Source organism: Vigna angularis, chromosome 1 (genome assembly GCF_016808095.1).
Source record: "Vigna angularis cultivar LongXiaoDou No.4 chromosome 1, ASM1680809v1, whole genome shotgun sequence".
Classification (NCBI taxonomy): Eukaryota; Viridiplantae; Streptophyta; class Magnoliopsida; order Fabales; family Fabaceae; genus Vigna; species Vigna angularis.
Window position 1 is genome coordinate 57,045,572 of NC_068970.1, and position 12,645 is coordinate 57,058,216.

The 12,645-nt window shown below is 35.2% G+C and overlaps 2 protein-coding genes across 3 annotated transcripts; one reads left to right on the forward strand and one right to left on the reverse strand.

Annotated features, from left to right (window-relative positions):
- Window positions 1–457: 457 nt before the first annotated feature.
- Window positions 458–3,814, forward strand: LOC108321866 (putative receptor-like protein kinase At3g47110). Its single transcript, XM_017553762.2, has 2 exons — window positions 458–3,199; window positions 3,314–3,814. Exons 1-2 carry the CDS (start codon window positions 526–528, stop codon window positions 3,727–3,729), a joined length of 3,090 nt encoding a protein of 1,029 aa, XP_017409251.1. The 5' UTR covers window positions 458–525; the 3' UTR covers window positions 3,730–3,814.
- A 612-nt stretch (window positions 3,815–4,426) lies between these two features.
- On the reverse strand, window positions 4,427–10,789 carry LOC108321894 (subtilisin-like protease SBT2.2). 2 transcript variants are annotated; one of them, XM_017553794.2, is made up of 11 exons: window positions 10,304–10,789; window positions 9,851–10,010; window positions 9,290–9,687; window positions 8,716–8,811; window positions 7,994–8,066; window positions 7,601–7,661; window positions 7,379–7,531; window positions 6,241–6,572; window positions 5,716–5,986; window positions 5,242–5,523; window positions 4,427–5,051 (listed from the first exon to the last, which is right to left on the reverse strand). In XM_017553794.2, exons 1-11 carry the CDS (start codon window positions 10,564–10,566, stop codon window positions 4,642–4,644), a joined length of 2,499 nt encoding a protein of 832 aa, XP_017409283.1. In that variant the 5' UTR covers window positions 10,567–10,789; the 3' UTR covers window positions 4,427–4,641. The 2 variants fall into 2 exon arrangements, with proteins under 2 accessions (XP_017409283.1, XP_017409282.1); XM_017553793.2 differs by having other exon boundaries at window positions 7,379–7,661.
- Window positions 10,790–12,645: the final 1,856 nt, after the last annotated feature.

Sequence of the window (12,645 nt, forward strand, 5' to 3'; positions counted from 1 at the left end):
GATATTAAAATTTAGGTTCTTTTTTTCTTATAACCTATAGTTTATCGATTTTTTTTTTTGTTTTTTTCTTTCATCTTTCTTCCCTTCCGATTATCGTTCTCTATCTTTCTCTCTCTTATCACTTTCCACACGTAAGATTAGTGATGTAAATCCAGAAAAATTCCAAATAAATTAAATTCAAAATTTTATTTCAATACTTGGAAGAATTTAATAGTAAAAAATACTTCGATTTTGGTAGTAGGTGTTATCTTTCTGTTAACACCAATTTAACGATAAAAACTAAATTGAGTTATTCTTTTTGTAAAAAAGACTCAGTATAAAAAACATATAAAAAGTTAATTAAATATAAAGACCAAATAGAATAAAAACTTAAATATAAAAATTAAATTATATATTTTTTTTCTTTAAGGGTTTGTAATCAAAGAGAAAAGCGAAGCATGGTTCCGTGTGTTGCTGCAGGTGCATTTGGACCTATAAATACATGTCTGAGTAAGAGTTGAATATCATAAGCCAAAGGAGGAAAGTATGGCTTTCTCTTGTCAATTACTTGTTCACTTTGGCTTATTGATTATCATCCTTCACCACCTTCAACTACACTTTCTCTTCATTGGTGTATCAGCAGCCACTTTAAGCATCACCACTGACACAGAAGCCTTGATCTCATTCAAGTCTCAACTGAGAAATGACACTCTTACTCCCTTATCTTCTTGGAACCAAAGTTCATCCCCTTGTAATTGGACTGGTGTCCAATGTGACAGCCTTAACCAAAGGGTAATTTCCTTGGAACTTCCAAGCTTGGGACTCTCAGGTCAATTAAGTCCTTATATCTGTAACCTCTCCTCTCTTCAGTCCCTCCAATTGCAGGATAACCAACTCACTGGACTCATTCCTGATCAAATTGGCAACCTATTCAGTTTGAGAGTTCTAAATATGAGCTCTAACACGTTAGAAGGAAATCTTCCTTCCAACATCACCCGCTTGAATCAGCTCCAGATTCTTGATCTATCCTCAAACAAGATTGTCAGCAAGATTCCTCAAGACATTGGCAGCTTGAAAAAGCTTGAGGTTTTGAAGCTGGGAAAGAATAGCCTCTATGGTGCAATACCAGCTTCTCTAGGAAATATTTCTTCTCTCAAAAATATCAGTTTTGGCACCAACTTTCTCACTGGTTCGATTCCCAGTGACTTGGGTAGGCTTCATGATTTGATTGAGCTTGATCTCATTCTTAACAATCTCAATGGGACCGTTCCACCTTCTGTGTATAACTTATCTTCCCTCGTTAACTTTGCCTTAGCTTCAAACTCTCTGGGGGGTGAGATTCCTCAGGATGTTGGTCTCAAACTTCCAAAACTCATAGTGTTCAACATCTGCTTCAATTATTTCACAGGTGGAATTCCAGGGTCTTTGCACAACCTCACCAACATTCAGGTCATTCGCATGGCTTCCAACTTTTTGGAAGGAACAGTGCCACCTGGTTTAGGAAATCTCCCATTTCTTCGCATGTATAATATTGGTTATAATAGGATAGTGAGTTCAGGTGTTGGAGGTTTAGACTTCATTACCTCTTTGACAAACAGTACTCGACTCAACTTTCTGGCAATTGATGGAAATATGCTGGAAGGTGTGATTCCTGAAACCGTTGGCAATCTCTCCAAGGACCTGTCAACGTTATACATGGGACAGAATCGTTTCAATGGAAGCATACCCCGCTCCATTGGCCTTCTTAGTGGCTTGCAGTTGTTAAACATAAGCCACAATTCAATCTCTGGAGAAATCCCACATGAGTTAGGCCAGTTAGCGGAACTACAAGAACTATCTCTAGCTGGAAATGAGATATCAGGGGTCATTCCAGATTCCCTTGGTAATCTCCTCAAGTTAAACCTGATTGATTTGTCAAGAAACAAATTTGTGGGAAGAATACCTACTAGTTTTGGGAATTTGCAAAGTCTGCTTTACATGGACTTATCAAGCAACCAACTCAATGGAAGCATTCCTGTGGAAATCCTCAATCTCCCAACTTTGAGCAATGTTTTGAACTTGTCAATGAACTCTTTGAGTGGAGCAATACCTCAAATTGGAAGATTGAGTGGTGTTGCCTCCATTGACTTTTCTAGCAATCAATTGGATGGTGACATTCCCAGTTCATTCAGCAATTGTCTCAGCTTGGAAAATTTGTTTTTGAACCGGAATCAGCTTTCGGGTTCCATTCCAAAGGCTCTTGGAGAAGTGAGAGCCTTGGAAACTTTGGACCTATCCACCAACCGACTATCTGGAGCCATTCCTGTTGAACTTCAAAACTTACAGGTTCTTAGGTTCTTAAACCTCTCGTACAATGATTTAGAAGGAGCCATTCCAAGTGGTGGAGTTTTCCAAAATCTCTCTGCTGTACATTTGGAAGGCAATGAAAATCTCTGCTTGCAAGCCCCATGTGTAAATCGTGGCGAAGGAAGAAGAAATGTGAGATATTACATCATCATAGCCGTTGCAGTAGCATTGGTACTGTGTCTCACAGTTGGCTCAATACTATATATAAGGAGCAGAAAGGTGAAGGTAGCAACATTATCATCATCATCATCACCATCTGAACAGCTAAAACCTCTTGCACCAATGATCTCTTATGACGAGCTTCGTTTGGCAACTGAGGAGTTCAACCAGGAAAACTTACTAGGAGTTGGCAGCTTTGGCTCAGTTTACAAAGGCAATCTAAGTGATGGAACTACTGTTGCAGTGAAAATTCTTGACACCCTAAGAACTGGTTCTCTAAAGAGTTTCTTTGCAGAATGTGAGGCTATGAAGAACTCGAGGCATCGAAATCTGGTTAAGCTTATCACATCATGCTCCAGTGTTGACTTCAAAAACAATGACTTTTGGGCTCTGGTGTATGAGTATATGTGCAATGGTAGCTTGGAAGATTGGATTAAGGGGAAGAGAAAGCATGAAAATGGAAATGGATTGAACCTTATGGAGAGATTGAACATAGCAATAGATGTTGCGTGTGCACTGGACTACCTGCACAATGATAGTGAAATCCCAGTTGTGCACTGTGATTTGAAGCCTAGCAACATTCTCTTGAACGAAGACATGACTGCAAAGGTTGGAGATTTTGGATTGGCCAGGTTGCTTGTTCAAAGATCAACCAATCAAGTTTCCATTAGCTCCACTCATGCTCTTAGGGGCTCTATTGGTTACATACCTCCAGGTTAATGCATTTTCCAATTAATTAGTTTCTCTATTCCCTCTTTATGAACCTTTTCATTTCATAACAAATTATGAAACACGATGAATAATTAGTATGGTTGGTTTTGCAATGCAGAATATGGATGGGGAGAGAAAGTAAGTGCAGCTGGAGATGTGTATAGTTTTGGTATAGTGTTGCTGGAGCTGTTCTCTGGGAAAAGTCCAACTGATGAATGCTTCACTGGAGGCCTAAGCATAAGAAGATGGATGCATTCAGCATTCAAAGAGAAGACAATGGAAGCCATTGACCCCGAGTTGGTGTCCCTCATTTTGAATGACGACCCTTCAGAGGGACCAAATAACGTACAAGTGTATTGTGTGGAAGCAATTGTAGGAGTAGCCATATCTTGCACTGCAGACAACCCAGATGAACGCATTGGCATTAGAGATGCTGTTAGTCAACTCAAATCTTCCAGAGACTCTCTTTTGAATCACTTTGATCATACTTCTGCTGCACATACCAACTCTTACTTAAAAGTTTTACTAAAATAATGCTGAAATGTTATGATCAGGGAAATGTATAACGTAATAATACTTTTGTTGACCATGAAATGATCACATGTTTTAGTTTGTCCAAGTCAATGATAGAAATTGGGGTGCTAAAAAAAATATAGGTGTTTATGTTTTTGGTTAATTGCACTTGTAAAACTTATGTATGTCTTCTAATTGTTTATGGCGTATACTTTCTCAATGTGAGTTGTTCCAAGAAGACAAGGTATATTTGTCACCAATAAACAATAAACATTTGTTCTTACTAAGCCATAAACAAATTTGTATAGAAAATAAGATATCACTTTCAGTTTATCCTTAAATTCCTAGCAATGCAAACTATTTTTTTTTCATTTTTCTATAAAAATATATATTCTTTTCATAATTAATATTATTGTTGAAATTATTAATGATGATTTTCTTCGTAAAAAAAAATTGATAAACTGAATTAGCAATTTGTTAGTAACCATTATAACCTCACAACCTCTATCTTTCCTTTTTATAACTATTTTGACTTTATTCCTTTTGGCTTAATCCTTCATACTACAAGGTTCACTTCCTGAAAAGTTACATTTTAAAATACTAAGAAATTTTCAATTTTATCTTTATGTATTATCAATGCACAACAGAACAAAAAATATGTATACCACCTTCGTGTTTATGGAAAATAAAGATGAAACAACAGTTACTCAACAAAGCATATAAGAAATCAGAATTTTCACTAATCACTTGAAGATGCATCCACACACACTATCTGATATTATACATATTAAACTTTACACTTTAGTATAACGAATGAAAAAATAGCCAATACATTTTGCAACCCAATGAAACAAGGACTAGAGATTAAGAAAACAAAACAAAATAAAGTGAGTTGCTGAAGAAGAAATTAAAGACAGTAACCCTGTTTGGTTGTTATAAGATTTTGAAAATGACTGCTACGGGAATATTGACAACATGACCTTGGTTACCATACAACCCAATTCTCCCATAGCTGGCAGAAGAGCTGTTGCTGGTTGCATTGAAGATCACAGACAAGATTTGTTTCTCCCCACTGCCAATAGAGAAGTGATTAGGAGACACTTTCATAGAAGCGCCATATGGAGCACTCCAACCAACGTTGTATGTTTCATTTTCAGCAATGTTTTGGATTGTTCTTTGCACTACTCTAGATTGGTTCAACATTGCTATTGTGATTGAGGGCAAGTTCAGATCAGGGCCATAAACTGTAGAGTTATAAGTCCAGCAATTTTGACCGGTGTAGTTTAGCACTGTAGGAGTTGAACCATTGATACCACATAGGAATGACATGTAATCATCATAACCTACGAAGAAAAATATGTGTAGTGACACTTCAAATTCAGAACCCAGGTTTGTTTATTAATGACACTGCTTTCACAGATTAAAGCTAGTACAGTGAGATATTGAGCTAAAGTTGAAATTGAAATTTTGAAGCATTTGAACTTGCAAGGACATTATAATGATTTAAAAGTTCATTAGCTAAGTGAGACTTACTAGAATCAAAAAGCAATCCCGGATTTAATGCTGCAGTAGCATTCACAAAACCGCTTCCCATGTCAAAGGGAGTTGCTGGAGATAGGTTAAGGTCTGTGGCAGGATATGATCTCTGAGCCATTATTGACCTCCCATTGCTGTCATACAGAGAAGCTGAGGTGGAAAGTGCAGATCCAATGGCTGCAGGACTGAAATTGGGAAACTTTCTCTTAACTAGAGCAGCAAGACCAGCAACATGAGGTGCAGCCATGCTTGTGCCAGACATCAATGCAAAATTCTCACCTGTTGCAACAATGCAGATCAGATATTCAATTTCACTGTGTTGACTTGACATGGTTAATTAACCAAAATTCCTATTTCCTATTGTAGACTATATAGATTATGAAGATGTTTAAGTAGGGACAGACAAAATGAACACCTGAGATCTGTTCATTGTATTGTTTTCTAAGTAAATTTGTTTATGTATTGACAAACCTAGAAATTCAACAGAATCAGAGGCAACAGAACTCCAAGCAGCCCATATAAGATTTCCAGGTGCTACCAAATTGGGTTTCATAATGTCAGCTTCATGAGGAAGACTGTCCTCTGGATCTGGTCCCCTGGCAGAGTAATACACAACCTTTGGGGCCTCATTATTGTAGTTAGCTTCTAATCCCCCACCAATACTAGCAACAGCCCCAAATTTAACAATTTTATTAGAGTCCCCATCTATTTCCAGTGAAGAATTGTAGTATTGCAGTAATATCTGTCCAGTTGAAGAAAAAAAAAACAAAGTGAATAGTTGGCATTAAGGTATCATTCCCACACATGTAAGCAAATGATAGAAATAAGTTGACTATCCACACCATGTGGTTTTCATAGAGACATTAAGTACTTAAAGAGAGCAACAAAGATGACATACATATGCCATGTAAAATTCAAGCCCAAGAAAGTAAGAACAAAGACAGTAGACATGTGTATTTAATCAAGCATGTTCAAAGGAGAAAATTAGTAATGCACCTTGGAATCATTTGCAGATGGAATTATTATGCCAGGCATTTTCATTGGAACTGGGTTAAGCTGAAAAGAAGACACAAAAGGATCCATGGAGAAAACAACTCCAACCGCACTAAGGTTCATGGCTGTTTCCATGGCCTGTTTGATGGTGGAGAGCCCAAGCACAAATCGGACTGAATAGCTACAGATCAAAAGGTTGCCCTGAACCAAATCGTGACTGAATATACTTGCATCTTGACACTCACCAATATACATAGCATCAGCAACTGTTATGGTTTTGTTCAAAGCATGTCGTGCATGAATCAGTTTGAACATTGTGTTCTCATGTGTGCCGGCTGGGAAAATTAAAAAAATGAAAGAGTAGGGTAGTAACTAACAAGTAAATCTCATAAGGCACGCTGATATAACATTTGAATCAATTTTACTCAGAGGAACTTCAATGTAACACGATATAAAGCCTTTAAGTTGCCAAAAAGTGGCTGTTCACAATGTAGCAGTGTCGATTTTAGATCTTGGATTTCTTTGTCCTTGATTGGGATTCATCATGTAGGAAAAAAAAGTCACTTGTAACATGCTAACAATGGAGAAATTATTAAGCAGTACTTGAGACTATTTTAGACCAGGACCATTTAATAATGTCTCGTGAAAATGATGCCAAAAAATGTAGTTTCAAACATTGCCTAATTTGATTCATACAAGTTGAAACCGGAAGGGACTTCTGAATCAATACTATGAAACAAATCCTGCAAAGGTGTTGATTCTCTGGCCAATAAGCCAATATGTATTTCTTGTGTTTGGAAGAAGGTAATCGTTGTAAAACATTGTAGATGATTCTCATTTGAGGAACTGAACATGTCATTAAACTCACTAGTCATTTGATGAATTGCTTCTTAAGGATGTCTAAAGATGGTGTGGAAGATCATGTTATTCCTAATCAAATGCAAGAATGCATACTAGATCATGACAAACTCAACCTTAACAAAAAAATAGGTGGTGGGGATTCTGAAGAGGAATGCAAGTAATTACTTTCTCATCTGCTTTACTTTAGTAATCTCAAAACCAAATTGCACCATTAAGGTCAGAAGTCCTAGTCTTAAACAGTCATGTATAGCTAACTGGGATAAGAGAAACAGAACCTTACGTGCAAGTCCAACTCCAGGTATGGTCACATTATTTCCAAGACATAGGGAGTTGCTATAAACACGATCATGAGAGGTGGCACCAACTGTAAAGATCCAAGGACTAAAGGAGGACATGCTCATAGGTGATGGTCCAGTGTTTCCAGCAGCTTGCACTACAAAAATACCTGCTTTTACAGCTGACAGCAATGCCATATCAATTGGGTTGAAAAAAGTTGCAATACCAGAAGGACGCCTATTAGGAGCGATTGACAAGCATATTATGTCAACACCATCCTGAGCTGCCTGTAAACAATTGATTATACTTCAAGCCTTATCATAAATTTGAACTTGTGGAGACAATTTTCAAAACAAGGGAATAACCAAGGAAATTATCAGCACTTAACACCAACTCTTTGATTCAATACCATGCATACCTTAATGAAAATATGGATAACAATAACTATGTAGTTAACCAAGTAATCACATATTGGTATGTACAATAGGAAGGAACACGTAACTTAAACATGAAGCAGAAGAACAAAATATATCAAGTGTCAGCAATTCACCTCAAATAAAATTATCAAATATTGCTGACATTTACGCATAAATTTCATTTCCAATGAAAGTAGAGGTACCTGGTCAATGGCTGCAACAACATCTGCCGCAAATCCTCCAAATCTCTTGTATAGTGCCTTGTAAATGGAAATGCTGTAAAAGATTGAAATAGAAAGCATTGAGTTACATATATATAAAATAAAAGTTATCTATGCTTGCATGAAATTATTATAAATCCAGGTTAGAACAGATCCATTGTTTCATTTTGTTCTTGAACAATTTTCATAATTTGTTGGCTGATGTTGAAAACAAAATTATGTGTAGATAAAATCTATGGAGATTGGCACAAAAAGAGATTGGAGTGGGGAAAATTTATGATACAATGTGGGGAAAATTTATGAATGACAGGTAATGTACACAGGGACATTGGAGTGGTCCATTTCATAGGACAAATAACTATTTTTGTTCTGAACCTGGCCCAAGCATTGAAGTTTTTTTTTTTTTCTAGAAAATCATGTAATTTTAAAAAGACAGGAAATATTTTCTCCTTCTGAAATCCAAGTCTTATTATCTATAGACCTTTTAGCACCTAGTTGAGAAATTATCTGCAAAGCAAAAGACGTTTAGTATTTTTTCAGATAAAATTTATCTTTGTATCAGTAGATATCTACTTTCTTCTTTTTTGTCCCTTTTAAGTCCTGTGGTTCATTTAGTCTCATCTTCTCTAACTATTCTCCAAACCAACGCACTAATAATAATGACACATGAGTTTTTAACTTTTATAAAGTTCAGTATTAGTTACTGCGAATGAGGAGCCATCCCACTAGCATTTCCAAAAAATTGTCCAGCAACGATCACTGGAATTCCATGGTTTCCAGCTGCAACAGAAGCTGTATGCCTGTATATTACAGATACATCAGAATGAACTTTCAGTGGAAAAACAAGTAAAATGAAGTTTTAGTTTTGTGGAACACTTAATTCAAATGACCATCATAATTTGAACTTCTGATTCAAAGAAACATTCATAAATCTGACATATAAGTTCATTTTAAACTTTCAAGCATTGACTAGAATCAGATTTGTAAGTAGAAATCCCAGACTATTTGTCAACAATTCTTTTCCAAAACAATTGAAACAGGAAAGAGCAGGGCAAAAACCAATTGATGAGTTCAGAATTCAGATGAACAGAAGGTAGACAGAAATGATTCATCAATGTTCAAGTAGACGAGGGAAAGAACTTCAGAAAGATAACGGAGTTGTTGAAAGACAGATTTGTTAATATGGAAAAAATGAGGGGAAAGCACTAAATGGGAAATGGTCAATTGTTGTATACAACAAATGAACACAAAACTAAGTTGGAAATGCAAAAAACTCACGTGCCATGGCCATCTCCATCAAAGGGAGAAGCATAGTCCTGAGATGAGTTGAATATTCCTCTGGTTATAGCAGAAGCGGCAAAATGTCTGGCCCCAACAAGCTTCCTATTGCAAGAACCAGATGGAAAATCTGGAGTAACCTCACAGACGCCAGAGAAATTAGCAGGAATAGGGAAAGGATGTTGAGATTTATCATCAGCAAAACTAGGGTGTGTAGGATCAATGCCAGTGTCAACAAACCCAATAGTGATTCCTTCTCCAGCAGTTTCAAACCCACCTGCTTGAAACCAAGCTCCCTGTGGCAGCCCCAAAAATTGTGGAGTGTGGGTGGTTGCAGTCCTCACAGAAAAATCCAAAACCACATTGGAAACTTCTCTTCTCCTTGAAAGTTTGTCTGCCTTCAAGATTTCAGAAAACAAGAACGTGTTGGTTGAAGAAATTTATCAAATCACAGATAGAAACACCAAACCACGAATAAATGGAAACAAGAAATAAACAAGCACATGTTTCTTCACAGAATAAGACAAAATCAAGATGCAGAAAAGTAAAAGCATACCATACCTGCTGTTGGGTAACCAGCACAGCAAATCCATTAATCAAGTAATGATAGCTATAGAGCTTCAGATATTTCTCCCCCTTAAAGACCTTACTCAACAACGAGTCATGAACTCGGGCAAAGTATGAACCATATCCCTTATCTGCCTTTGTAACATTCTGATGTCTGAAAGAACCAAAAGACCATACAATCTCTCAAATATAGCACAACTAGGCAAAAAAGTCAAGAAATTAGAAGAAAATAAAAATAAGAATGGACAGAGCACCAAGAGTTTAGAATATCAAACAGATATAATGATAAGATTCTCAAACAACTTGTCCACGAGTTGTGTAGATACCATGGCAATCATTTTAACAGATGTTTATCATCATAACATTAATCCATAACTTCAACAAGAAGCCTTAGCTATAAAGGTGTATCAATACACTTTTCAGACCTTCAAAACAAATATTGGGTACCTTGGTTTGTGCATTCTAGTTCTTCTTCTCCCAGACGCACCATGTCCAGACTTTACAGACTTGTTACCCACTGTGATCAACTCATGATGGTAGTGAGAAGCAGGAGCTTGTCTCAGAGTAACAATGTACACACCAGTTGCTACTTCAATTTGACACAAGGAAGGTATTAGAAGCATTGCCAACAAACAGAGCACCAGTGAATGTTTATGCGACCAATGCAAATTTCCCATTTGGGTTTTGGAATGCAAAGCCCCACCAAGCATGAACTAGATAGTGACAAGACAACTATTGTTCAGCTCAGGAGCATTTATAGTCCATTTTCAGCTGCAAAACTTGTCCTTTAACATTTATACAAGTTCGGTGAACACTGAAACTGTGTCTGGCTGGTTTTGCAGTTTCTTATGAAGTGGAAGGGTGAAGTGAAGCCAATTCTACACTGATATTAACAGGTCAAGTATGGAGAAACTTTTAGGTGCTGAGAAAATGTGGAAGTTGATGTTTTTAATTCTTCACTTTACCACTTTTTGATAAATAATCCATTGTGTTGGTATTGGTGGCACTCTTTTCGTTGAAATTTATGGCTTCAACTACTTTGAAAATGAAACATTCTAAGTAGAAAATAATAAAAAGTTTAAAACTTAACAAAATATATTTATATATGATATATAAATATTGTATATTCACAATGAACGAGAAAATAAACATTTTTTTTATTTAGTTTTTTTTTTCACATTTGTTAACTTATTTTTTTGGTGGAAGTCTGCATGAAATTCATATTAAAATAGGATATGGAAAATAACTCATGCTATAATTTAAAAAAATTGCAAGTGCAGAGAACATTACCCTTTTAACAAATTAACTTCTTTTTTTTATATGCATTACTCATGAACCTCTTTTTGTCATTGTGGACATATTTCTTATTTAGACATACCACACACAATAAAGACCAAATCACTGCAAGAAAATTCTGTAAGCAATTTACATGCATACTCTCAAGAACTTAGAAACTAATACTGAGTCATTTTACATCTAACAATACTGATAAGACATTATTAAAAAAATTACACAGTTCATAAAAATATACATTTGGATACTTATTTATGATTGAAGTTTTAGATTGAAGTAGTGTTAAAATCAATTATTACGAAAAAAAGTAATCGTATTAGAATACAGGTGGAGAAAAAGTATACCAATGTGCCTTCCTTAATAAACCTAAGAGTTTAAACATGTGTTCGTAATAACTTTCGTATAGGTTGAATAATGACCAATACAAAAAAAAAACTAAAGTGTTTCACCATTTGCTGTTGTATACATTGAAGAATGGAATATATTGATATCCTACACTAAACCTTTTAAATGTAGATGATATTTCAACCTAACATTCAAATAGTGGTTATGGGGTGAAAGAAGAAAGTGAATGCATGATGGTTCGGTGGCATTAATTTCAAGTGCAAAGTGCCTTTGTGCACATGTCATAGTGATAGTGCACCACTTTCTGTGCAAAAAGAGTTTTTTCATACAATTCTAACTTCAAATTGCATGTTTTGGAATCTCTTTTTGCTTTCTTCATTAGTTTTCATTATGAGATCCACGCATGCATTCCTTTTCTTTAAGCAAGATTGCCACATTTTATGAAACTTTTTGTTCTAAGTAAAATATGGTTGATGTGCACTCACCACTCACTAGTAAACTGATAAAATATGCAAACTTGTCTGTGGACGTGCTTGCTATTAATATTATAAATTCATGTAATCAGATGAAGTAGATTATTTATATAATAATTTTTGCAATATTCCTTTCTTATCTCTTTGCATTACATTACTATACTATCACTTAAATTAAGATACTTTAATCCGTTTTAACCCCTTTTGTAAAAAATAAGTTGGAAACCATCATTAGGAAGAGCTTGACGAGCTACTGAGTTAGAAATGAAAAATATATATATGTTTCATACAACTAACTCAAATTAATAGATTTAATTATAACATCTAAAATATTATAAAACTTGGTTAGTAGGAGATACTTATATTACATTACATAGTAATAAACTTTATTAGTTTTGTGAAATTGAGATACTATTAAGAACAATTATTTTGAAACATTTGTTTTAGTTATTGGAAATTTATTAGAAATATGTATGTCGACTATAAATATGATTAAATTATAAAATTTTACTAATTTTATGAATTAATTTATGAACTTAAATTAGATATAATTTTTTTTTATTAAAATGATAAAAAAATTATTTTATTAAAATTATTGTATTATTTTTCATAGAATTTATTAAATCACTTATAAATATTTAAACTGATGAAAAAGATGTTCTTTTAATGGCAAAGGAA